Below are 27,495 nucleotides of genomic sequence, written 5' to 3'. Positions count from 1 at the left end.
CTAAAATAAAAAGATAGGACACAAATATCTGAGTGCCTACCAAATAGAGGAATGACTGGGTACTTTTACATATAAGGAGCTGTCTCATAACAAGAGGGGAAAATTTTGTCTAAACTTGGATCAATACTTTGAAGAGGAATGAGGATGTCTTGGCATACTTCACTCAGGAAGCAGAGAGAAACAAAACCAAGGGAAGGCTGAAGAATACAGGACAGTCATATAGTTGCTCTTGTTATCTCTTGTATTGTTGTTTTTATAAGGGAGGCCTTTCCTAACTGTAGGCTGACTCCTACAAATCTGCAGCATTATGGACATATCCCTGTTTCCTTCGCTTGGCACCACAATTAAACCTGTGTCTGATTAACGAACGTTAAGTGTGTGCCGTAAGTGGTAAACAAGACAACTGGGCTTCTTTTTTTTTTTCCTAAGGTAAATCCAGTCCTTTTCTTGTTTATATAACTGTATTTTGACACAAAATAAGAAAGAGACAATGACTGCTTGGCAACACTTAGTAATTTCTCTTTTCCCCATTTGAATGTGTTCACATACTTTCTAACCCTCTATCTACCAAATCTAGACAACCTACTATTTAGAAAACCAAAACCTATGATCTTGTGACCAAAGCCTTACTTAATTGTTTTTTCTTTTGACTCAGAGAAAGCTAACGACTAGACTGAAGGTAAGTTAGTGACTCACTCTTTAGTCAACTGGCCCTACTGCAGTTGCCAGTAATGCCCATGTGAGTGAAAAAATATTGGTTTGCAAAGTCATTTAAGATTTCATGGTATAATGACACTGAATCACTGTAAGACTGAAGTGTATTATGTTACCTGATGTCATTCTTATTTCTATATCTGTATTATTGATAATAATAATAAAGGAATGATAATAACAACCATTTTCTGCAAAGTGAAATTTAAACTTAGTCCTGCATCACTAGAGTCAAATTCTTACTGTCAAAATGAAGTTCTTGGAAATAACTTATACTTGACATGCTTTATAACAGAGAAAAACAGTTCTTTGGAAAGATCCATCCAACAGAAAAATCTATAGCCTGTGAAAAATAACATAAAGAACACTTGTGAGAAGATCATTTTTGCTTTCATTTGCTTCCTGATCATATAGCAATAAACAGACAGAACATTTCCTGTTTATTTTCTGGGTTGGGCAGTGGCGAAAGGGAAAATCTGGAAAATCAGCTGCATATTAACTCAAATTTCAGCACATAATTATTCAAAGAAAATTTTAATGATTTCAGTTCAATACAACTGAAAATGTAGTGTATTAAAGGGTATTTTCTACTAAATTTCAAATTACAAGTTGTCAGCCATTTCTGAGCAACAGCATCACATCCTACTGAGTATTCAGCTTATTAACTAAGGTGACTGACAAGGCAGGCGGTAGGGAAGAACAATGATCAGCTCACAGAATGTGGCTAAGCAAGGAAACAAACAAAAACAATGCAAATAATAATTAAAATAGCTACAGATATTAGTAAAATAAAAATACAATCCCGAAGAGCCATCTCTTAAATTACTAGAAAAAAATTGAAGGTAAAGCTACAGCAAATACAGTCTTCACAGATTTGGGTAACTTTATTTGCATTTAATAGTGATTTTTAAGCCCTATATCCAATGAAACCATTTTAAAAAGCTTTATGAGGAATGGAAATTTAGATGTCTATTCCACTTTTCTTTAAAAAAAAAAAAGAAGCTTAAATTTCTGAATGAGCAAGATTCACTTTTGCAGGTAGAGGCCCTGCTTCTTCATGATCTTCAGCTTTAGATCTAACAACCACAAGAGAAGAAGCTGGATATCTGTTTAGCTTTTGTTCATTCATAAATTCCAAGTCACCATAGATACTCAGCTTCTGCAAAACAAAAAAACATCAATGAATATTAGCAATTTGCATAATTAGGAACTTCTCCAAGTAAGGCTTCAAATAGCAATTTATTATGTTAAGATTTAGTTAAAGAAAAAAAAAATTTCTATAAACATCCTCAAGAATCCTTTTACTCAAAGTGTTATAGATATGTGATTCAATTCCCAGGGGCTGGTCAAATAAAAATTTTCCACATGTCCTGAATTAAAATACTTACAAATTAACAACTGAGTATCAGGAAAAACTGCTCAGGTTTAAAAGGATTAAGTGTGGTCATACCACACCTGGTATTGATTCTGGAGCATGGATTACAGATGCTTGATGCCTTGAGTGATCAATTCCTTTAAGACCTTATCTCTCCAACCAAGTGGTCAAATGATTTGGAGTAAGTTCCTCTGCTACTAAACGTTCTAAATTAACATATATGGAAAATGGTATGTACGATTTTAAGTCTGTGAGTAGAACAAAAAATATACACGAAATAATTTAACATTGACAGAAAGGTCTTCATAAATGTATAAAAGTTCAAACTGTTACTAACATACTCAAAAAGATACTAAAATGAGAGAAGGAAAGCATAAACAATATCAGGGCAAATGTCATAAAACTCACTGAAGTATAATGGAAGTACCTCTATTTAGGTACAGGTCTATCTCCTAAAGGTAAAAAAAGAAAAGTTTTTACTAAGAGGTGGGGTAGATTTTGTTGTTAACGCATGTGGCAATAAATCTGATTCCGTGAGCTAAAACCTGAAGCGCTGACGCTGACAGGGCAACTAACTATATTAAAAAGACAGGGACTTCCATGCTGGTCTAGTGGCTACAACTCTGCACTCCCAAAGCAGGGAGCCCAGGTTTGATCCCTGGTCAGGGAACTAGATCCTACATGCTGTAACCAACAGTTCACAAGCCACAACCAGAAGATCCCACATGTCACAACTAAGACCCAGTGCAGCCAGATAAATAAATAAGTAAAAAATAAATATGTATTTAAAGAAACAGAGAACCACATAGAAGTATTAGTGTTGGAAAGATGCTTTTAGTCGGTGTTGAATAAAGAGCACCTTCAAAGTTTAAGTATCTACAATACCAATATGTGCAACAATACGGAGCGTAACGCTCAGTGAAAAAGGCCAGAAAGACATATGGATTGTCTATGGCTGGTAAAGACGCTTGGAGGAAATGGGCAGTGACTACTAGCATACGTTTCCTTTCTGGAGTGATGAAAATGTTCTAGAAGTGATTCTCATGATGGCTGCCTACTTGAACACATTTCTGATGTGGTCTGCTGTCTACTGCTTCAAGGTAACAATAATCCTTCAACAAGGAGGTGGCCCAGTACTTGATACTTTTCCAGGTAAGAGAAAATTTTCAAGACAAATTCAATGGTTGATGGATTGGACATGGATCTGATCCAGTGAGGGCTCCTTAAAATCCAAATTAATAATTTGGGTTTTATTTGGGTGATAATTTGCTCTAAGGCACAATAAAAGAAAAACTTTCACAATTCTACTTAACATTTAAAAGCCTTGAAACAGTGACAGAAATTTTAAATGATTTCAAACATCTGTATGGAAGAAGCTATCTAAAAGAATAAGGAGAAAGAGTAAAATCTGTGCAGAGAAATGGATGGGAGCATATGGATAACCTCTAACCAGTACATTTAGTGATTTTGTGGCTACTCTGTATTCTCAAGTGAAAATCAAAGTGGTCGCTCAGTTGTGTCTGACTTTGCGACCCCATGGACTGTAGCCCACCAAACTCCTCCATCCATGGAATTTTCCAGGCAAGAATACTGGAGTGGGTTGCCATTTCCTTCTCCAAATTATCAATCAAATACAAGGGTACAACAAAGGTATTTTCAAATGTGTTAAGTTGGAAAGTTTACTGTCCAAGTATCCTTTATGAAAAAAATTACTTAAGGTATTCCAGCAAAAGTAAAGAGGAATCTAAGGAAGAAAGCAACATACAAGAAACAGTGGCAAAGGAGATGACTTTTATGGGAAGAAAGCCAGAACAAAAACAAAAACAAAAACGTTCCGTTAAGCAGAGAGATTTGGAAGATTCTCCTGGGAACACTTAAGTAATTCAGGTTTATAACTTGCTTTCATGTGACTCTAACCACCACTGTACTTGGTTCTATTTTGAATATCTACATAGTTATAATGTTGTAAATGCTATCTAGTGGATTTTAAGTTTTCAGATCAACTAATAGCAGAGTCTGAAAGTATATATAAGAAGAATGAATTTATTTTATTTCTCAAGGATCTAATGAAAATTGAGAGTTAAGAGTACGGGAAGAAAGAGAAAAGCAGTAATAAGGAGTCAATAGAAATTTATAAAGCATTCACTACAAGTATGCGAAATAATAATACACATTATAAAAACTAGCAAGTGAAGAGATGGAAGTGAGAGGCAGTGTAAGGGAGCTAAACTCCTCATCTATAGTAGAAGGACATCAGATAAAAGTCTAAAATTATTAAAAGCTAAAAATAGAAAATTTTTAAAACGTAACTGCATGGGAAAATGTTTTAATACTACTGACTGGTTTACTGACAACGGAGGAAGAGGAAATCAATTTTATTAGTCGCTCACTGTTGGTCACTCAGTCGTGTGACTCTCTGTGACCCCCTGGACTGTAGCCCGTGAGGCTCCTCTGTCCATGGGATTCTCCAGGTAAGTATACTGAAGCGGGTAGCCATTCCCTTCTCCAGGGGATCTTCCCAATCCAGGAATCAAACCCAGGTCTCCTGCATTGCAGGAGGATTATTTACCATCTGAGCCACTAGGGAAGCCCCTTATGTCACATGTATTACTTCTAAAACTTAAATTTAATTACTAAATATGTATTTGGGTTTTAGGCCTGGCTTTTCACTAACCAGTTCGGCAATCTTAGGCAAGTTATTATACATAGATCTTTTTCTAGACTCAATTTTTTTTCTTTCTTAAATTATGAAAGTAAGATAATACATTTATGAAGACTTGGAAAATACAAAGTTACATATAGTTCCACTATATATTACAATTATTTTTTAAGTAGACAGATTAAGATTTTTATCTGGTGTATCAATATCAAACTCTCAAAAATTAATAGAATAGAGAAGTAGAAGGATATAGTAGACCTGAAAAGCAACTATGAGCTAAGTCAACATAATTAAGGTTTATACAATTTTCACACAGTAGGACACAAATTCAAGTTCTCATAGATATAAACCAGGAGACCCTGGAACATATGCAGAGGCATAAAACAAAGGTCAAAAATTTCATGGTCTAAAGGTACCGAAATCTTACAGAGTCTGTTCTCTTATCACAGTGGAATTATGTTAGAAATCAGTATCAAAAGATATCTGAAAATAACTCACATATTTTCAAGTGCAAAGTGATATTTACCAAGAGAGATCTTTGACTTAGCCATCAAAAGCCTCAATAAAGTTAAAAGACTGAAAAAACTGCAGAGAAGCAAGCATTTAAATGAGAAATAAGTATCAAAATGAGAAATTAATATTAAAAGATACTTTAAAAACACCATGTATTTGGAAATTAAATGTCCCTGTTAAATGATGGATGTATCTAAGAAGCCATAACAAGGACAATTAGGAAATATTTGTAACAGAATAAAAATGAAAATTCTGAATTTATCAGAGTTTGTTACATGCAGCTAAAGCTGCTCAATGCAACTAAATACAAGATGGAATCCTGAATAAGGTAAGAAACAAGTAAGGGACTCTAGCATAAAATTTTGTGAAATCTGAACAAAATCCACACTTTAGTTAATAATACTATATCACATGTTAATTTCCTATTTTGCTTTGTCTTGTTTTACAACAAAAGTATTTGTTACTTTGTTACAAGTATTTCTTTATATTCTCAAATTGGATTAGAAATTTGAAGCCTCAATTTAAAAAAAAAACCACTAATAAGCTTTCTAGTCTTCAAGCAATAATATTAGATGCCAGAAAAAATGGAACTATATCAAAGTTTTGAGTGAATATAAGTTAGAAATTTAGAATAGAAGTTGTAGTCGTACTTAGACAAGTGGAATCAAAATGTCATACATTTTTTAACTAGGCAAAAATCCATAGGTTTTCTAAAATATATATATTATACATACTATTTTTATATATATGTATACAAAAACACTACATTCGATAAAGGCTTGAGAAAGAACAGCAAAAAACAGCAAAGCTAAATTTCTTAACAGAATTTAGATTAAAAAGCTATGGTAGCTCTGGCATTTATAAAATATTTTGATTGTCTCTCTTGAGACTTAGATTCGAAACAGCAAGATTCTTGGTCTTTTTTTTTAAGACAAAGAAAATAATGTTTATTATAGTTTAAAACATGTTTCATTCTACACGAGTCTTTGAAATCTTTAACATTTAACTTTGTTCATTGTGATCTTATTCTTCATTATCTCTCTAATCTCTTGAACAGGGCCTGGCACACTGTATGTTACCAGTAAGTATATGTGATTTACTAACATGAATATTATTTGGAGTCTTTTAAAACTTTTAAACTGACCGTGTGAAATCTGATGATCATGGGTTTCACAAATAAAAAAGGAAGCAAACAGATAATAAGATAACAGAGGCAGCATTTCTATGATTATTTGTTGTTTCGGGACTTTTCTGAGGCTGCTTGATCTCTAGAAAGGAACATCCAATACTGAACCCTGTTTTTATAAGTCAGGTTTGACCTGCCTGACAAGGATCACTATGAATGACAATTCTTTACTATCTTAAATAGATAGTTCAACAAGAGAAAAGCATTATTTCATGATGTTTCCCAAAAAATGACATCATACATGTGAAAGAACAGGGGGGAAAGCGGAGAAATAAGGATCAAAATCTTTATAAGTCAAGTTACTCAAAATGATACTGCTTTAAGATCAACCAGTGCCTACTCTTTCCGGCACTACTCTTAAATAATATGAGATGAATATTTACTATGTGCAAAAGAGGCTAAAGATAAGTTATTTCACAACTTTCCTAAATAAGAAGAGCAAAGCTGTTCGTAAGTTTCCAAGACTACATTTCTGGCCTTTATTACAAACATTTTAAGCTTTATTTGTAGTGACTGAAAAGGAAGCTTTTAATATTTCATGTTTGAGCTCAAGATACCAGGTCCATACTGAAGACAAACATATTCTTTCAGCAGGTTTCTGATTTCCTATAAACACACAGGATTATATATGCAAACTATATTAACAAAATATAAACAGCATTGCTCATTGCTTATATAAGTTAAAATGCACTCTCATGTTACTATGGAGAGGGGTCAGAAGTAATTTATGTTCAAAAAATAAAATCAATGAAAAGGTTTTATGAAAGTAAAGTTTTAAAGTAGGTGACTTAAATTCTCAGCTATTTTTACAGTAAATTAAGGAGAAAATATCACAAAAGGAGTATCTATACTGCAATATTTTAAAAACATTAATATGTACTGATATAGTTTACTGAAAAGAAATCCACTAAAATGGCAATACAAAATAGTTCTAGATGAGTGATTTTTTTTCCTTCTTTATATATAACTTTATAAATTCTATGTCAAATATATAGACCTTTCATAATTAAAAATAGAGATGAAAAAACATTAGTACTTAGCTACTGTGGTTTCAAATAAAAGTAAAGTCTAAAAGCAGTGAATACAAATAGCTGTCTTTGATACATTTTTCTCGAAAATTTATTTTAGAAAAGTATATATTCTTTGAGGGTGTCACCATATTCTTGATTGTTAAGGACAGGAAGAAGAGTTCTGCTGCTGCTAAGTCGCTTCAGTCGTGTCTGACTCTGTGCGACCGCACAGATGGGCTCCATCCCTGGGATTCTCCAGGCAAGAACACTGGAGAATGTTGCCATTTCCTTCTCCAATGCATGAAAGTGAAAGTGAAGTCGTGTCCCACTCTTATCAACCCCATGAACTGCAGCCTACCAGGCTCCCCTGTCCCTGGGATTCTCCAGGCAAGACTACTGGAGTGGGTTGCCATTTCCTTCTCCAATGCATGAAAGGGAAAAGTGAAACTGAAGTCACTCAGTCGTGTCCGACTCTTAGCAACCCCATGGACTGCAGCCTACCAGGCTCCTCCATCCATGGGATTTTCCAGGCAAGAGTAAAGGGGCAAAGTGACACCCATATGCAGGTATCAGGAGGGAATGTAGTAACTGCTAATAGGACTCCACATGTGGTTCTAATGCTTTAGGCTTCATGATCCAGGGGTGTGGGGGGCATATGCAGAAACAGTGAGATGCTCTACAAGCAACCTGGAAATAAGGGGAGAGAACTTCTCACAGAATTAAAACTATACAATCAAGACAAAATTTATCACAGCAGAGACAACATCTAAAAGAAAGAGAAAGCTCAAAAGTCATCTAAAAAGGAGGGACGGATTCCCAGGTCTGTAAGATGCAATCAAACACCAATGAGAGGCATTGCTATGTCTAAACAACACCAGAAGATGTCAATTCTGTAAGTCAAGTAAGGAGATTAAGAGAGGAAGAACTATGAAATGTCCATCTAGGAACTGTTTCAGTAAGAGTTTGAGCATCCTGGCTCAAAAACATGAACCATGTGTTGCTGGTAGTATTCAAATTCCTAGTGTCAAAGAGGTTACACAGACGATGAGCTCCTATATGAGTCACATTATCAATTTCCCTAGTGATGGAGGGTAAAACAAATATTTATTACTATAGGTTTGTAGCTTTGCTGCCATGAAGATTTAGAGTGCATGGGGCAGTTCAAAAGTAAGTTAACAGGCAAAGGCAATCCTATGTAAGATGTCTAACTTCTACTTTATCAATAACAAAAAAATGATTAAAATAAGGACATCAGAACTAAACAAGAACACAAGTAGGTAATAAGCAAGAGGATGTTCAGATGCTATCATAAACAGATGAGTTCTTTAGAAATTTACCCATTCTCTAATATTTCCACAATTCAAGGCAATCCTATCTAACCTTATCCATTTGTTTAAAAATCGTCCACTTTTCTCTCTCTGCTAATCCATACCATTCTTCAAAGTTCAGGTCAAGACCCTCATGACCTATCCTAACAATCCAACACATACTCTCTGCTTTCCTTAACACTTCATATATTTATTACTTGTGCCACTTAAATAGTTGATCAGCTGGAGGAAAGATGGTATATAGGAAAAGACATAGGAGTTGCAGAGTCAAAAGACAGGAGCTTAATTCCAGGCTCAAAACTTTGATAGCTGCGCAACCCCAGGAAAGTTATCTGAACTTCATAAGCCTATTTACTCATCTATAAAATGAATAATAAAACCTGCTGTAGAGGTGTGCTGGACATGTAAGATTCATGAAAACACTTTGTAAATTTTGAACAACTGTATAAATATTAGTTATCAACATTATCCTGTCCCAGTTTCTGCCTGCCTATATCCCATATGGTTTTAATAAAAACATGAAAAATATTATCTGAATCATTATTCATGGGTAAATCTTACAGCATATCTTTATAGTCTGTGAACATAAGAGTACTGTTCAAGCATCATGTTAGGGACATGCTAACTACTTATTATCAGATTCTATTTAAATGTCCCTCCTTCCTTCTTTTCACTCTTTTTCTACTGGATTTTGGAGGCACACGAGAACTAAAGTTTATTTCAGTTGGATGTGATGTCAATAAAATTTATTATCTCATGTTTAGTTACATAAATAATTTTTCTTCCTTTAAAGCTAAGTTGAATCATCAAATTAGAGGCTTCTTCTGAAACAAAAGTCCTTTACCTTATGATTCCTGGGCCAGTTAAATTTTAATTAACAAGAAAGTCAAGACAGTGTTCCATCTGTCTCAGAGTACAGCAAAACACATTACTCAAAATCAAACGTTTCAGCCTTGATGCTTCTAAAGCAACAGTTATTCCTTAACATTTGTGGCAATGTTAAATTTAAAATGTGAAGTAGTTCCACAAGCCTTCTTTCTTATATATCACCTTAGAAACATGTCAATGGGTTTTTTTCAGTCTCCAAGGCCTATGGAGGGGATTCCCTGGCAGTCCAGTAGTTGGGACTCTGTGCTTCTGCTGCAGGGGGCAAAACTTTGATCCTTGGTTGGGGAAGTAGGATCCCTCGAGCCATGTGGCACAGCCAAAAATAAAAAAATAAATTAAAAAAAAAAAAAGACCTAGGGAGAAGAGAGACACTGAACTCAAGTCTGCCAGTGTACACTGGTCACTATAGTAGTTAGCACGACAAAAAATTGGGAAGTGATGCTTATGCTGCAAACCTGTAATTCTCGTGTGTGCCAACCCCCATGTGTGTGATTAAAACCGCCAAATTTTCTCTCATTCTATTAGTAGAAAGGTTTTGCTTTTCTAGTTAAACAAACAAAACATTTAAAAAAGGAAATGATATGGCTCAGTCTTCAAATGGCCTAAGGGTTAGAATTAAATTTACCTCAGAGGGAACATACTGCTCCACAGCTGTAGCAACAGTTGCACAGCAAATCCAGAGCAACACCATCACAGAGAGGACAAGAGTCATGGTTAAAATCCACCCAGAGTTACTGGAAAAAAAAAATTCAACAGTTTTCTTAAAATTGCATAATATTAAGAACAGAAGGTTCTTTACAATTAAAGGCAATCAATTTTGTATACTTAGTTTAATAATACAAAATTTCATGTGTACTACCCTTAAAACTATTTAAAAAAAACATACAGAAGAAAACATTGTAATAGCTATTATATTAGGGTGATATAATGTCCTTTCCTCCATTTCTCAAGCTTCTATAACATGGCCATATAACTTTTATAAATTAAAAAAAAATATTGGCTTTCTGCTAAATATATAAAAGTAAAGCAAATTACTGTTAAAGATTTTTTAAAATTACTAAATGAGATGAAGCAAATCAAAGTGCTTTATAAACTGTATACTCCTATACAAATATATATTTGCAAGGTATTAAGATAACATTTTCTTTACGAAAACCCAATAGCCCAAAGAATTAAGGTACAGAATAGGTAAATTATGAAACAATAACTTGTTTTATAAAAGGATTCACAACAGGCTTCCAGAAGTTCTCTACTATATTTCAAATATTTAACTCTCCACAATTTACTTGAATTTCAATTTACAAGAGTATATCTATTATGAGGCATCCTGTATTCATCACAGCATATCCTAAAAAAAGATAGTTATATTTTTCTTATGATTAAAATATCTCAGTGTAGAAGGCTAGTTACAAGAATTAGTAACTGGAGTTTTCTCCATAATTGACCTATTGTTTCCCAAACAATAGATTAAGATTCAAAGAAAAAGCTATTTTTAAAATGTTAGATTTAAAAGAATAACATATAATGACAAAATGTTATTAGGATAGTAAGGCACCAGTAAGATGCTAGGTAGTGTTAAGGATAAACTGTAGGGAATTCTTTGATGGAATTCCAATGAGTTAGGACTCATTGCTCTTACTGCTGGGGCCTTGGATTCGATCCCTGGTTGGGGAACTAAGATCCTATAAGCTGAGTGATGTGACCAAAAAGGAAAAAAAGAATAAATGGTAACTTAAGATTAGGTAATAACTTAGGTTTCATAAAACTTATCAAACTGCAACAAAATCCAAAACACTGAATGAGAGAAAAACTCCCCTTTTTTGGTACAAAATCAAAAGCAGGTTTAGAAGTTAAAGGAAGGGGAAATTTTGAAGTTCAATTCTTATTTTCTTACCTAGCCTTTAAAATAAAAAGTATCTGATATCTGATTAAAACCTGTCAAGAAACTATTTCTGCTCTAAGAAATTACAGGAAGCATGCAGTTTGGACTACTGAAGTGTTACACTGGAGACACTAGAGTCCACTTGTTCACCTCTACTCAAGTGCTTGACCTGCTGTCTGGCACGGTAGACCACTATCACCAAGTGCTACTGTCCCTTTGTTTGGCGAGGGGCTGCAGGTGGTTGTCGGGGGAAGGCTCATATCAGAACTCCTTGGAGGAGTAAAAGGTTGCATACTTTGATAAAACCCTCCTCACTCTAGAAAGCTTGATATTTCTTCCCAAGAGGGCACAAGGTACCCATTACCCTCGCCAGTCCACCTTCCCTTGCCACCCTTAAGAATCTTTGGCATGGAGATGACACTCAGCATAGAACACAAAGCCCTCCTTAATCTATAGCCCTTATCCACCTCCCCTAGCCTCCTGTCTGGCCATGGAGATAAAAATGAAAATCCAACCCTGGGTACTCCCAGGGCAATGGTTCTAGGACTGCTACCCTCTCCTATACCAAAATCTGAGGGTGATCAATTCCCTTTTATAAGTGGCATAGTATTTCCACATAACCTATACACATCTTCCCATACACTTTAAATCATCTCTAGATTCTTATAACACCTAGTAAAACATAAATGCTATGTAAATACAGTTGATCCTTGAACATCTTAAGTTTGAACTATGTGGGAGAATTTATTTATTTTTATTTTTAAAAATTTTGTTTTTTTAATTGAAAAAAACTCATGTGAATTTTTTTCAATAAATATACAGTTGGCCCTCCAACTAAATTAATTAAAGCTTAACTGAGATGTCTGAAGAAGTGCATATTGTAACATAAATCAAAGACTCCCATTGAGAACAAGAGTGCTTCTGTACTTCAGGAAAAAAACCTTGTGTTTTATTAAAGTAGAGTGAGTATCACCTTTTAAACAAACCAAAATATCCAAAAGTACAGTTTTGGTAGGGAAAAGATGGAAAAAAATTTTTTTTTTTACTTTTGAGCAGTTAATATAACTTTAAAATAATAAAAAGGACTGCATCTCTCTGATATAAGCCAGATTTTATCTTCTGTACACATAAGTGAAGATGAATACATACAGAGACAGGCATCTTAAAAAGCCATCGCTTTCTCCATCTTCAAGATAGTTCCTATGTGCTTGTGAACTTCTCATTTGCAGATCTGCTGAAATAATAAGGTACAAGTTAATGATATCCTATATTCCAAAAGGGGGTCTCAAATGACTGCTTCTAGATATACACACTGTACCCAGTTATTTCCGTAAATGTAATCTGGTATAATGAATGCAAGTTCCTTTGGCACATTAAAAACCAACTGGATACTATACAACATTATGAATTTCCTATTTTATTTTCAAATTTTTATTGACATTGATGCTTTCTATGTCTGAATGTAATAATAGAATGGTTTGTTCAAATCTAAAATTAATGATGGGACTTCCCTGGTGGTCCAATAGTTAAGCATCCGCCTGCCAAGACAGGGCACCAGCGTTCGATCCCTGCTTCAGGAGGATCCTATATGTGGCGTGGCAACTAAGCCCATGCACCACAACTACTGAGTCAGTCGTCTAGAGCCTGGGGGGTGTAACTATTGAGTCCACACACCACAACTACTGGAGCCCATGCTCTGCAACAAGAGAAACACGCACACTGCAATGAAGAGTAGCCCCTGTTCTTTGCAACTAGAGAAAGCCCACAAGAGGCAATGAAGACCCAGCACAGCTAAAAAATAAATACATAAATCTTAAAAAAATAAAAAGATACAGTTAAAGATGGCCTTGTGCTGTGTGCTGCCATCATTCACCCACCAAAATAATTAAAAAGTTAATAAAATCAGTATTTAAGATAAGGAATGAGCTAATAGCTTTAAAAAGGTAAGCATAGTTTTAGCTTGATGTTTTATATTTCTATGAGTTTAAATTCACTTCTAGCATAGAAATAAAAAGAGAATAAAAATGCATTTTCAGGGTAGTTTCACTATTTGGTTAGTTTATTGGAAGATACCAGAACATCTCCTTAGTTCATACTCATAACATCCTTAAAGGAAAACTACATGTTTTTAGAATAGTGATTCTCAAAGTGTGATCCCCAGACCACCAACAGAACCCAGCAATCTGTTAGAAATGCAAATTCTCATGTCTTATCCCAGATTGAGTCCATTGGAAACTTTGGAGGGGGGGCTCCAGATCATAATGCACAGTAAAGTTTGAGGACCACAGTTTTTTTGTTGTTGTTGTTGACACTACTCTGTAAGTTAAGCACACACACAAGAACAATTCACATTTTATAAAAATGCTTGTGCAAGGGCTTCCCTGGTGGTCCAGTGGTTAAGAATCTGCGTTCCAATGCAAGGAACACAGTTCAGTGCTGGTGGGGGATCTAAGATCCCACATGCTGCAGGGCAACTAAGCCTGCAAGCCACAACTAGAGAGAAGCCAGAACGAGAGATCCCATGTGCTGCAACTAAGATCTGAAGCAACCAAATAAATAAATATTTTTTAAAAATACTTGCACAATAAGAGGATATTAAATAAAGGTCCTAGGTATATCTATATAGGATATGTTGTTCAGTCACTAAGTCATGTCCGACTCTTTGCGATCCCATGGACTATGGCCTGCCCGGCTCCTCTGTCCATGAGATTTTCCAAGCAAGAATACTGGAGTGGGTTGCCATTTCCTTCTCCAGAGGACCACGGTTTTAAGTCATTTATTCACCTTTCAACAATCATACAACCAATTCTACAAGCATCAGATTTGACTGCTAATGTGTTTAATCCTAGGCTACTGAAAATAAAACTTACAGGACATTTTGCTTAGTGATGAGTCTTTCAAATTTGTAGGCTCCTGCTCCAACTGTGGTGCATACTGGATTTCTGGCTTAGACTAAAATGATAAGAAAGCAATTAAGTCGTTTGTACTTCTTAAGCCTTTCTTAGTACCAAGTTCTATAACATATCATCTCTATAGACATTCAAATTGAGAAAAAGTAATAGAAGTATGGTATAAAAAATAAAACACAGTAACTACAGTATATTTTAACTGCTTGTGCTAAACACTAGATCCAGTGTCTTGCAAAGAAACAGACTTCTATCATTGTCAAGAATAGTCAGTTTAATTTCCTGACAACATAAAAAAATAAAATAAAATAAAAAATAGATTACAACATAGTGCATTAAGTATCATATCCTGTAAAAAATGAGTTCTAATTCTAGTTGATCAGGAATAATGTGGCAGACTGCCAAAATTTCTGGTTAGACATCTCTATTTTTTCTCATCTGAAACATTCTATTCTTTTCTACCTATGAGTAACTCATAAATTATAGCTCAATACTCCATACTTTAGGGCTTCCCTGGTGGCTCAGCAGTAAAGAATCCGCCCACCAATGTAGGGGATGTGGGTTCGATCCCTGGGTTGGTTGGGAAGATCCTCTGGAGAAGGCAACCCACTCCAGTATTCTTGCCTGGGAAATCCCATGGGCAGAGGAACATGGCCAGCTACGGTCCATGGCATCGCAAAGAGTCGGATACAACTAAGCGACTAAAAACACAGCAAACAACTCTATACTTTACATCTTCACATAGCTCTGATGCTCTGGAGTAGGGGGTTTCTCCATCATAATCATTCTTAAGTTGACACAAAAAGAAAAACAGTTAACCGTACATCTAATCAGGAATGAAGGACTCTACTTTCAAGAGTCAACTTAAGTAGCTTTAGCAAATAGAACTTATTCATGAACTTAAGTGAAAATTCCTTCTGTGTTTCCCACATTACCAAATTACAGGGTACCCAAGACTCAGGATGATGCTAAAAATCACATACTAGGCTTACAGTAAGCCACTTACTTGGCAATAATAATTAAAAGGTTTAATTTCATTATTTCCTGAGAAAGCATCATAACATAATTCGTTGGCTGGTAAATTCGAGAACTTAAGAACCAAATTAAAAAGAAGACAGCATGGTAGGGTGGTATATGAGCCTTGGAGCTAAAGTAACCCAGGTTTGATGCCTAATTCTGTTACTTCTGGCAGTGTTACCTTAATTAAACAAGTTAACTTCACAGTTTCCTCATCAATAAAACAGCTGTAATGCAACTTCATGAAGTTGTTTGGAGAGCTGAGACAATATACATAAATGTCTAGTACACATGAACCTTCACTAAACAGCAGCTATAATTATCATATCCCATGATAAACAATGAACTGGGAGCAAAGTTCTCTCTCTAGAAGGCAACACGTTTCTTCAACAAGCTCTCTTATCAGAGTTAAGAGGAAAAGCACTATTAACGACTAAAAATTATGTCCCATTGCTTTTCTCTAATATCCATATGTGGTATAAACACACACCATTATTTATATTCAAACTACATTAATTTTTCTTCTCTCTTTTATCTGCTGCTAAGTCACTTGTCATGTCCGACTCTGTGCAACACCATAACGGCAGCCCACCAGGCTCCCCCGTCCCTGGCATTCTCCAGGCAAGAACACTGGAGTTGGTTGCCATTTCCTTCTCCAATGCATGAAAGTGAAAAGTCAAAGTGAAGTTGCTTAGTCGTGTCCAACTCTTCACGACCCCACAGACTGCAGCCTACCAGGCTCCTTTTTTCCAGGCAAGAGTACTGGAGTGGAGTGCCATTGGCTTCTCCGCTATTATATCTATAGGTTTCATTTTATCAATTAACCACTCTAAAATTTAGAAGACTCAGAGATCTTGTTAGATACACATCAATGGGCTTTAAATAGATTTCCAATGGGCAGAGGGAGGAGTAAATCACATTGAGTCCTGATGCCCAATGTAGGTTTTAATACAGGCTAAAAAGTAATTATTATTTGATAATAAATATTTGTAAGGGACTAAGTATGTGATTCTATGCTAAGACATTCATTTAAAATATATACATTACTACTGCTAGTATTTAAATGAATCTATGGAGCACAGTTATCACCTGGAATATAACTATTTTTCCATCATCAGCTTGAAGATAAAAAGTCCACGAAGAGGTTATGAAGCTCTGTGCAGAGTCCACCATATCACTCCAGAATGACCTTACCAGAGTTAGAGGGAAGAGTAGATGCATTTTTGGCATCAGGGACATGAGCTTAAAAAAAAAAATTAAATCAAGGTGAAATATATTATTTTTTATATACACATATACAAAAGAACAATATAATCAAATCCTTATATGGACAGAGTATAAAACAAGTGATCCTATTATCATCATTAGCATCAGAGTAAACTCTTCATTATCTATGCAATTAACCATGAGAGTTTAAATTCCTAGGATCTTTTAATGTATCACCTAATACAATATAAGCTACCTGTCACCTCTATCAAATTAACAGGCTTTTGAATTAGGTCCAAAAATGTAGAGAATCTTAATTCTTCTCTTTTGATTAAATAAGGATTAGCAAGGCCTCAAGAGGTAGAAGGGGAAGGGACAAATCTTTAATACTTTCATGTAAAACGAACCATCCTGTAACACACACCAATGAAAAAAGGGAAAAAATCAATCCAAGGAATGTATGCATAAAATGTGAGATATCTGGTAGCAGGGCAGAGTGAGGGGAATATTTATGGGCTGACTACCTACAGTAAGCTACTGATGAGATTTTTACATTAATTGGTATCGCCTCCCCTTTAATTCTGACCACTGACTAATTCTACAGCAGTGGGCCCCTCTAGAGAATAAGCATGAGATACCATTCGCTGAACTCTAGGGACAGCTTTGGTTCTAGCTATATTTCAAAAGAAAGACAGTATGGGGTTATTAAGAGAGAAGAGCTTTTAGAATCAGAAGAGATCTGTATTCGTGATCTAATTTCCCCACTTAAAAGCTGTGAAATCATTCATTGCTTAGTTCACTAAGTAAGCATTCATTGAGATTATAAATTTTAAGAGTCAGAAACCATGTGTTTTATTTATCCACGTGTCTGTGTTTAATCTACGTAGGACAGGGGTGAAACACAGGGTGATACACGTGTCGGGGGAGAGGCATCTGACCCAAAGTGGGGTGACAGGTGGTGAAGGAGGCTTCACAGAGGACATGATACTTGCCCCGAGTCAAAAGGATTCACTAGGCAGATACAGAATAGAAGAAACAAGAAATAATGTCACGATTAATATATTACAAACATTAAGAACTTCTCAGTACGTACATAATTAAGAGAAAGGGAAATAAAAATCGGTCTTAAAAATTAGAAAATATGTTTAAAGTTACTCGTAAGAGAAACACAAATTAAAACTGTAATAAAAGTACTACATTGCCAAGGACTGGGAGGAGGAGGAAAGGACAGTGACTGCTAATGAGTAAGAGAGTTCTTTTTTTGATAATAAAAACGTTGTGGAAGTACATAGTAATGATGGTTGCACAGTCTGGAATAGACTAAAAACTACTACACTGTGTACTTCAGAAGAATGATTTTTATAGTATGAATTATATCTCAATTTTAAAACCTGATAGAAATTCCATACAAGGCAATTTTGCTCTATTTCTAAAAATTAAAAATGCATATACTTAACTCAGCAATTGTATTCCTATGATTTTATTCTAGAAATATAAATGTGAAAAATATGCAACATTATACATACATCTAAAAAATTAGAAACCACCCTGCTGCTGCTGCTGCTGCTAAGTCACTTCAGTTGTGTCCGACTCTGTGCGACCCCATAGACAGCAGCCTACCAAACCCAGAAACAACCTTGCTGCTGCTGCTAGGTCGCTTCAGTCGTGTCCGACTCTGTGTGACCCCTTAGATGGCAGCCCACCAGGCTCTCCCGTCCCTGGGATTCTCCAGGCAAGAACACTGGAGTAGGTTGCCACTTCCTTCTCCAATGCATGAAAGTGAAAAGGGAAAGTGAAGTTGCTCAGTCGTCCCAACTCTTCGAGACCCCATGGAGTGCAGCCCACCAGGCTCCTCCATTCATGGGATTTTCCAGGCAAGAGGACTGGAGTGGGGTGCCATTGCCTTCTCCATCAGAAACAACCCTACATGTCTAAGGGACTACTTAAATAAATGATACATCCATATAATGAAATATATATGTACTGGAAAAAAATGAGTAGACAGTCTTTAACTATATTTTAGAAAAGAATACATGTATCCTTGTATATGTATAAAATACCTCTGCATTGGTAACCTTGGCTACATTAATGGAGGAAAATGGAGTGGCTAAGAGATACAGGGGTAGGAAACTTTTCACTATACAACAATCTTTGAACAATGGCAGGGGTTAGGTGTGCTGAAATCTGTGAATATACACAGATTATAGTTGGTCTCCCATATTTGTGATTCTGCATCTGAGAATTCAACCAACTATAGATCATGTAGTGCAGTATACTATTAAGAAAAAAAAATTCAAGTGTAAATGGTCTCGCAGTTAAAATCCCTGTTTTTCAAGGGTCAACTGTATGTGTGTATATATATACATATTTTTTTCTTTTTCACCCTTTGAGTTCTGTACCATGTGGTTGTATCTCCTATGCCAAAGTTAATAAAATTCAACAACTTTTCCCCGAATACTTGGATAGAGTATGAGGGGTAGAAATTCTAAGCGATGATATAGAAGAGGCAATCAGAAGCCAGGCTGTGATAAATGGTTTGGACTTAAACCTGTATAGAATGGGAAGCTACTAAAGAATATAAGATAGAAGAATCATGGCATGAGATTTCCATTTAGAAAATAAATATCCAGACACAGACTAAACAATAGACTAGAAGAGGCTGAAGTGGGAAAACAGACTGGAAGCTAATTTAGTAATACAGATGAGAAATGATGCTGATCTAAGGTAACGGCAGATAGGGTAAAAGGAACTTTCCATTTCTCTGAGCCTCAGTTTTTTCATATGCAAAATGGGGATAATATTGTCACTGGACTAAGAAAAAAAACAAAATGAGATTATGGGTGTGAACATACCGCTTAACATTAAAGCCTTATACAAAAATAACTGACTTTCTATTTGCAAAAATAATTTGTTTGCTGAAGACTAATTACAAAATATAATACTGCAATAGGATCATGTGAACAATATACATTTCAATACAAAGTGCGATCTAAGCAGGCATTTCTGAAGGGCAGTATTGTTTCGTACTTGCTCTTGTCTCAATTCTGCGTATGGCAGCTGATTCTGGCAACCAAGATGGCAAGCATATTGCTCATCAGATTGGGAATATGCTTCTGTACATGCTGGAAGAAAAAAACAGTAAATTACAAGAAAAAAAGAGAAGGAGAGAAAGAAAAGGGATAGAATAGAAAGGAAGGAATGTAGCACTTTATAAAGCAATTTATTATACTTAAAAAGTATTTCATTAATATGAATTTTCATATTTGGCAATAACAGCAAATGTTTTATTTTACTAAAATACCATATCTTCTTCTGCCTCCCACAAGTCAAATGTTTCAGGAATAAACCTATTAATTACACACTCAGGCTCTGGCTATGATGACATTCATATGAGGTGAACCTCATAGCTAAGGTTTGCAGAAAAGAAAAAACAATGAATTGGCATCCTGAAATTCTGGCTCCATCATCTGTTGGCTGTGTATATGACCTGCTGCTGCTAAGTCGCTTCAGTCGTGTCCGACTCTATGCGACCCCAGAGATGGCAGCCCACCAGGCTCCACCGTCCCTGGGATTCTCCAGGCAAGAACACTGGAATGGGTTGCCATTTCCTTCTCCAATGCATGAAAGTGAAAAGTGAAAGTGAAGTTGCTCAGTCGTGTCCGACTCTTAGCGACCCCATGGACTGCAGCCCACCAGGCTCCTCCGTCCATGGGATTTTCCAGGCAAGAGTACTGGAGTGGGGTGCCATTGCCTTCTCCGGTGTATATGACCTAGGTAGAGCTATTTAACCTCTCTGACTATTGATCTTTATTATATCTAAAACAGAATTAATACCACCTACTTTATGGGGTTGAACAAAATGATATACTTTAGTATTTATACAAATATATGATATTACTGTTAAGAACTGGATCACTGAGTTCAGCAGCAAGGGTATTCACAAGGCAAAGAAAAATAAAACAGTCTAACATCCTAAATTCTGAGAAAATTGAACTTTGAAAATGTTCTACAGCAGGATTCCAAACTTGGAATGAGTCTCTACCACATGTACACTCTTCATTTAGTTCACTAGAGCATTTTCTTTCCTGTGATATAACACTTTAGACCGCAATTTTATTTTTCTTTCCACCCAGTCATGCATTTGTAGTACACTTCTCGAAGGTACTAGATAATAAACTGAACAGTATTATGCACATATAAAGTTGGCCAGTTAGGAGACTGAGCCATAAAAAAAGAGGTTATGATACTACACAGGTAGATGGAAATAGTAGCATAGTGATAGGGAGAAAGCTACCTCCTACTGCACTGAATAAACAGTGTAAGGTAATGAATGAAGAAAAGTCCATTATGGTTTTTAAAAAGCTAAATATCAATTTTGTCCTGATTACAGGTTTCTTTTATTAAACACATCGCTTTGGGCAAAAGGTAAGAATAGTGGCTTAAGAGATGACAAAGACTCTAGTTACTTCTTTTATTGGCATGACTCACAAAGAATACACTATTAAATACTGAGTCAAAGGCCTGATTCAGTAAAAAAAAAACAACTTGGGAGCTAAGTCAACTAGCCTATGATTGAAAGGCTTAGGAAAATTATGCTATCCACTGAAAGGATGGTGATGAATTATGAGAAGGGTAATCACTATTACATTTGTCTAAACCAAATACTTGGTTAAACAAAGGTGTTCCTATCTATAGTACAAAATAAACACTGTCTCAACAAATAGATGAAATTTGAAGCCCATGAAATTTCTAGCAGCAGCTACTAGAAGTTCAACTTTATAATTATTAAAATATGCTTGATGCCTAGTTGAAATAGTATGCTTGTCATTTTCCGAGGAAAATACATAAAAAGCGTAACACAACTCAAAGAAAACACCAATGTTATATACTGCTGATGTCATTAGCATAGCATCTTACCAGATTCACATTCCAATTTGGTCCGATTTAAATCAATTCCATCATCCACAAACTGACAAATTGAAAACAGCCTGCAACCTCTCTGACACGCGTACAACTCCTCTTCCTAGGGAGGTCAAGAACAGGGAGGATTAACCAAAAAAATAGCGTTTTTCCCTTATGGGGGGGAAAAAAAGTCAAAAGAAAGCAAAGTTAGTAGGGTTTATAATAAATTGTCCAATAAAAGTTTTATAACTGAAAGAAAGAAAAAATAATAGAAGTCAGGTAATACTTAAAGACTATATAGTCTGCCATATAAAGAAGTTTTAATTTCTTAACAGTGATATCCAAAACAAATAAATAATAAGTGATATCAAGAAACCGAGCGCATAAAAACATCACCCTTTTCCTACATTCCACAGTCATATTTTGGGGGGAAAAGTTGAAAATAAAAATAACAGTGACATAATCAGAACTTTAATAGAGGCAAAAATGAGAAAACAAGTACTTTAGGACCAATGGTGTACTTCTGCCACATAAATATTTATACAAATCATCAGGCCTATCAGGAAAAATATCATGACTAGTTTTACAAAGCAGATAGTGCTATAAAGGCCCCCACAAAGTGAGGTACACATTTAGAAAAATGCTTAAATGAAAGGATTTTTTTAAACTCAGTTTACCTGAACTGAAAACACAAACAAGGGCAACATGTGACACATGGAAAAGGCCACTGGAATCAGCCAGACTTGGATTAAAACCTTTCAGGTCAGCATGCACATTACTTTACCTATCTACTGACAAACGTCAAAAAGGAAATAAAAGCTATGAATTATCTCTAAACCCCTCAATAATGCTGGAAGACAGCTATTCCTAGTGCAGTGCCCGGAACATTAAAGGTGCTCAATAAATGGTAGTAGTGTTAATCATAATAATATATTTTAAAAAGAGAAAACAACAGTTGTAGGCATCATTGTATTTGTGTGAGAGCTCAAGATTAAGAAAGATTCTTCATTGCTAGAAAATGTGAACTGCTCAGTAAGACTAATGACAATGTCTTCAACAGGCTTTTCTTTGGTGAAATGTATAGTATTTGAAACAAACCAGTATATGTGGGGAAGTCCCCTCAACTTACTGTGTGATCCACTGTGTACAAACTGGCAGGCACCTAATAAGGAAGGAAACAGCATGTGCATATACCAGTTAGCAACCAATGGAATACAAAGTTATGCATTTCTTTCCAGCAGGATTAGTAAAATTTGTGCAGCAGCAACAATCCGTTAAGAGGAGATGGCTGCAGTCTAGTATTTATTATTGTTCGGTCTCCACGTCATGTCAGACTCTTCACGACCCCATGGACTATAGCACACCAGGCTTCCCTGTCCCTCACCATCTCCTGGAGTTTGCCCAAGTTCATGTCCATTGAATCAGTGATGCCATCCAACCATTTCATCCTAATTGTCTAATATTGAACAATCTTTATTATACAACTTTGAAGGTAGTGCATTTCTGGATGTCGGTTCTAGATGCATTTATTGTTACAGTGAAATTGAAAGAGTTTTAACCATTAAAGTAAATTTTATACCTGAGTAGGTTTTGTAAGACAGTAGAATTCTCTCATGTCTTTGGAGCATCACATACTTCCTACTATGGCATGGAGAAGTATGAGCTCATTAGTATGAGCTATACTGCAAGCCATTTTGCTTTCAGATATGTTTTATTTTATTAAACCAATCCAGTAAGCCCTCCAGTACGATTTTCAGAAGAGAGTGTAGCATGCTGAAAGAGTCTAGGCTCAGGAATTAGCCCTGGTTAGTCGCTCAGCCTCATCACTTATTCTGCACAACCTCAGGCAAGGGCCTTAATCTCGCTCAGCCTCAATTTCCTTAGTTGTAGAACAGTGACAATACTTATATGTCAATCCTGAAATATGATGAGGATTTTATATTTTATTATTTTATTTACATATTATTTTATATCCATAGGATCATTAAAATTATGCTATACTAATAAACAGATATGACATTAATCATATATTTTGTGAGCACCCACAATGTACCAGGTACGGAGTTAACAATATATCATAGGACACCTGGCACACAGCAGGCACTCAACTGGTAGCTATTAAGTCATATCCTTGTTCTAAATCAGTGTTTCATGTTTTAGACAATGTTTCATGCCCTATGCATCCAAAGTTACTGGCAAGCTTGTATAAAATATACCTTCTCTAACTTAGACCAAATCCTCCTTAAAGGAACCCTACTATCTATAGATTTTACACACATTTTCTTATCCTAAGCTAAGTCAAGCTAACTATTCTCTCTTATTCAGCACTACTAACATGCTGCACATACCAAACTGGCCTTATGACATCTGACAAAGGAAACAACTATCTGTTGATATGTGTTAGGTACTGTGCTAAGGGTCCCATGTATATTATCTTTAATCCTCACACTTACTCCACAAGATTTTTTTTTTTACAGTTGACAAAATGAAGTCATGAGAAGTGATTATCAAGGACACACAGATATGTAACTGTAAGGCTGGGAATGAAACCAGGTTTGTAAGGTTCCAGAGCCCACACTCTTAAAAATGACCAGGCTGACTCTAATTACCTTTATTATTAACAGGACTTATGTCTCCCATATTTGGACCCAGACAAATTACACAATTCTACTTCTGAGGAAAGTTAAAGGGTGAAATATGATAATTTTTAAGTACCTACTACAAACAAGTAAAGTACAATGCTTTCTTGCAACAAATAATTTTGAAAAAGAGTCATTAAAATGAGATTTCTATTTACTGGTCACAAATATCAGACCAAGAGAGGCTTTGCTGCTGCTGCTGCTGCTGCTGCTAAGTCGCTTCAGTCGTGTCCGACTCTGTGTGACCCCATAGACGGAAGCCCACCAGGCTCCCCCGTCCCTGGGATTCTCCAGGCAAGAACACTGGAGTGGGTTGCCATTTCCTTCTCCAATGCATGAAAGTGAAAAGTGAAAGGGAAGTCGCTCAGTTGTGTCCGACTCTTAGCGACCCCATGGACTACAGCTTACCAGGCTCCTCCATCCATGGGATTTTCCAGGCAAGAGTACTGGAGTGGGGTGCCATTGCCTTCTCCGAAGAGAGGCTTTAGGAGCTTGTAAATTTAAATAATGTAACACCCACTGCTTTTTTCCAAATCATAAAGCACAATAATTTGACGGAGGACCAAAGGACATCAATGAAATAATTAAATATTTTTAATCTACAACTTTATTAGTAGAAAGCCGTACAGTGTAGCCAGTTTTAGGACTGAATTCCTGCTACTCCACTACTTCTTGGCTATGTGACTTAGGCACTGAACCTGTCAGAGCCTTGATTTCCTCAGCTGACAAGCCCAACTTGGCAGGGTGAGAATTAGGGATAACGGAGGTAAATCTCCCATCATACTGGCTAATAAGACAGCAGGCAGTTTATAAACTTTAAGTCCAGGACAGGAAACCAGGTGATTTAGAGTTCCTAGGGAGAATAGCTTTACTGAAAAACAAAGAAAGATTTATAGATATCACATCAATTGTTAGAAAGTAGTGGATATTATAAAAGTACTCAGAGGTTCCCGAAATGTCTAATCTTTTAAATTGCTTATTCTCCAACGTATGTACTCAAGTAACTACAAATATGCTAGGAAAATCTCAAAAAAAGGGCAGGGGTGGGTGGGAGGGAAGGCCAGTACATCCAAACGCTAAAAAGATACAAAATAAATCTCTGCCCAATTCCAGGCCAAATCATTATTAATTTCCTCATACAATCCTCTTACTTATGAGCGGTTTATAAAAAGAGAAGAAAATAATGTATTCAGGAGCAGTACACATTGATTTAAAAGTCTAGAAGTCAGAATTCCTCATTTTTCTCTCTCTTGATTGCTAATGATATATTTGTCTCTGATAATTTGATAATCCCCTCTCCCACACTTTTTCTTTAAGATTGATAATCCTCAAGCAATGTAAAACCCAGCAGTAAACAGACATACGGGCAGAAACAGCATTTAGAACTTTTCATTTCAAAAGCCTGAAAGCACTTGCCAATAAGGAACATCCTAAACTCCTCCTAGTCTCTTTGTAGTTTGAGAGAGCAAAGAGGCCTAGCCACATGGTTAAGTATATAGCATAGGGAAGACAAAGTAAAAACAAGGGTAGAAAGACCAGCACAAGCTGTTATAAAGAAAGGCGGTGGTGTGCGGGGCGGGGCTTACACCGAAATCACATATTTGGAAGGGTGGGGGACAAACCACGCAGTTTAGGATGCTCAGTCAACAGTTCTAAAGCTGCAAAAACAACTTGAGAAGTGGAATGGAATTAAAGGAAAGGCTGCACCTAGGGGCGGACAAGGAGGGGAAGAAGGGTCCACTCTCTTCGTAATATGTGATCCGTGGCGGGCGCCAGTCTCGTTTCTTTCACATTCTACTAATCCCCTGTCTTCTGCTGCACCGAAAGGTAAGTTCTCTGAATGCACAAACCTAACTGCTTTTTCTCTAAGCCATCCCAATCCCAGTGTCAGCACCTAGCACACAGTTACTCAACATAGGCGGAAAGCCCTTCCTGATGTCTCCCAACTCCTTAATACATTTCATACTATACAGACTGCTGGCTTCCAGCCCAGAGAGGCGCTAAGGGAAGAGGGGGTTAAGAACTAATCTTTTAGAGGACTGGCGTATCTGAAACTGCCTCCCCTCCGCCCCGCCATCCCTGGAAAGTGAGGACCCTGCGTTAATCATCTGGATCCTCCTCCGCCCCCCCCCCTTTCCCGTAAAGCCCCAGAAAAAAAAAAGGGGGGTCCTGTCTTGCTTATTTTTCTGTCCCCGACCTATTACAGGGTAGGTGCGGCACAAACTTCCGGTAATTACAGGACGAGTGGGATGCGGGTAGGATTAGGAAAGAAAACGGGCCACAGAGATGGGAGACAAAGGTTGAAGGGTGGGTTCAACAGTCAGGCTCCCAGAAACGACAGAGGTGCGGGAGAGCGGAAAGATGGGCGGCCAGGGAAGGGTTGTAGCCCGGTTCGGACGGGCCCTACCTTGGGGTAGGTGTGCAAGGGATACGTCAACTGACAGGCCCGGTGACAAGACGCCGTATCACCCAAGACCGAGTCAAACGCTTCAGCCGAAGCGGTTCCCGAGCCTCCGGCCAGGGCCATGGCCAGCAGCAGCAGCGGCGGGATCCCCAGTTGGGCCCTGAGCCATAGGCTCCCCTTCGGCACCGCCATTTTGTTTGCCTCTGTCACAGCAGCACAGCTTGTTGCTGTTTTCTTTTCAAGGTTTCCTCCTCCTTCCGGGACCAGCCCCTTCCCCGCCCCGCGGGCCGCTGCTTCCGCCTCTGTAGTCGTCTCAGCTCCGCCCTGACCCGTCCGAAACTGCCGCCTCCCGCCCCACCTCTAGGTCTACGAACTTCTAGGTTGGCGAGAGGAAGTGGATCCAAACATCGCGAGTACTAGAGCGAAACGACTCCTCCCTCTGCGAGGCATGCTGGGGTATGTAGTTCTCTTCAAGCGGGAGGCGCACGGTGGTTGGGGAACTTGGTCTCGGGGAACTACCAGCTGCCCTAGGCGGTCCCGAGCCTGCCCATTCGCGGTGTATTCTGGGGAATGTGGTTTGGTTCACCCCGCCCGCCCCAACCTCCGCTGGTTGGCCTTGGACTTCAGCTGCCTGGCGGAGCTTTTACCGAGAAACTGCCAACCCTGAAAGGTGTTACGACCCCCTAAGGCCCAGGCTTGGGCCCTCAGAGGGTGCGTGCCGGAGAGGCCCAGCTGCTTGGCAGGGCTGCTTTTCTTGGTGGGTCTCACGTGCCAAGGTTAGCCTTCCCCTTCCTGGGCTCCTGAGTGCTGAAGGCAGAGGAAGGTGGTGTTTCCCGTTGCTATGGGATTAGAGCAGGACAGTCTTTAGG

At 37.2% G+C, this 27,495-nt stretch overlaps 2 protein-coding genes across 8 annotated transcripts in view; one reads left to right on the top strand and one right to left on the bottom strand.

Moving 5' to 3' along the window:
• Window positions 1–1,229: 1,229 nt before the first annotated feature.
• Window positions 1,230–26,947, bottom strand: TMEM59 (transmembrane protein 59). Of its 4 annotated transcripts, none has more exons than XM_019957416.2 (9): window positions 26,630–26,947; window positions 22,713–22,745; window positions 21,599–21,704; window positions 19,709–19,803; window positions 16,565–16,717; window positions 14,423–14,504; window positions 12,702–12,786; window positions 10,296–10,404; window positions 1,230–1,870 (listed from the first exon to the last, which is right to left on the bottom strand). In XM_019957416.2, exons 1-9 carry the CDS (start codon window positions 26,816–26,818, stop codon window positions 1,715–1,717), a joined length of 1,008 nt encoding a protein of 335 aa, XP_019812975.1. In that variant the 5' UTR covers window positions 26,819–26,947; the 3' UTR covers window positions 1,230–1,714. The 4 variants fall into 4 exon arrangements, with proteins under 4 accessions (XP_019812975.1, XP_019812976.1, XP_019812977.1 ...); XM_019957417.2 differs by having other exon boundaries at window positions 12,702–12,783; window positions 26,630–26,945; XM_019957418.2 differs by lacking the exon at window positions 22,713–22,745 and having other exon boundaries at window positions 26,630–26,931.
• The window catches only part of TCEANC2 (transcription elongation factor A N-terminal and central domain containing 2), a 44,196-nt gene continuing 43,643 nt past the window's right edge, over window positions 26,943–27,495 (top strand). The window contains exon 1 of one of the 4 annotated variants that reach the window (XM_019957422.2): window positions 26,943–27,082. The gene's annotated coding sequence lies outside the window, so the exon portion shown is untranslated. Of the gene's footprint in view, window positions 27,083–27,187; window positions 27,403–27,495 lie in introns of those variants that run through there. The other 3 variants (XM_019957423.2, XM_019957420.2, XM_019957421.2) reach the window with 3 other exon arrangements.

The sequence above is a fragment of the Bos indicus genome, chromosome 3, assembly GCF_029378745.1.
Source record: "Bos indicus isolate NIAB-ARS_2022 breed Sahiwal x Tharparkar chromosome 3, NIAB-ARS_B.indTharparkar_mat_pri_1.0, whole genome shotgun sequence".
Classification (NCBI taxonomy): domain Eukaryota; kingdom Metazoa; phylum Chordata; class Mammalia; order Artiodactyla; family Bovidae; genus Bos; species Bos indicus.
Note: the sequence above shows the minus strand (reverse complement) of the source record. Positions and strands in the feature narration are given on the sequence as shown.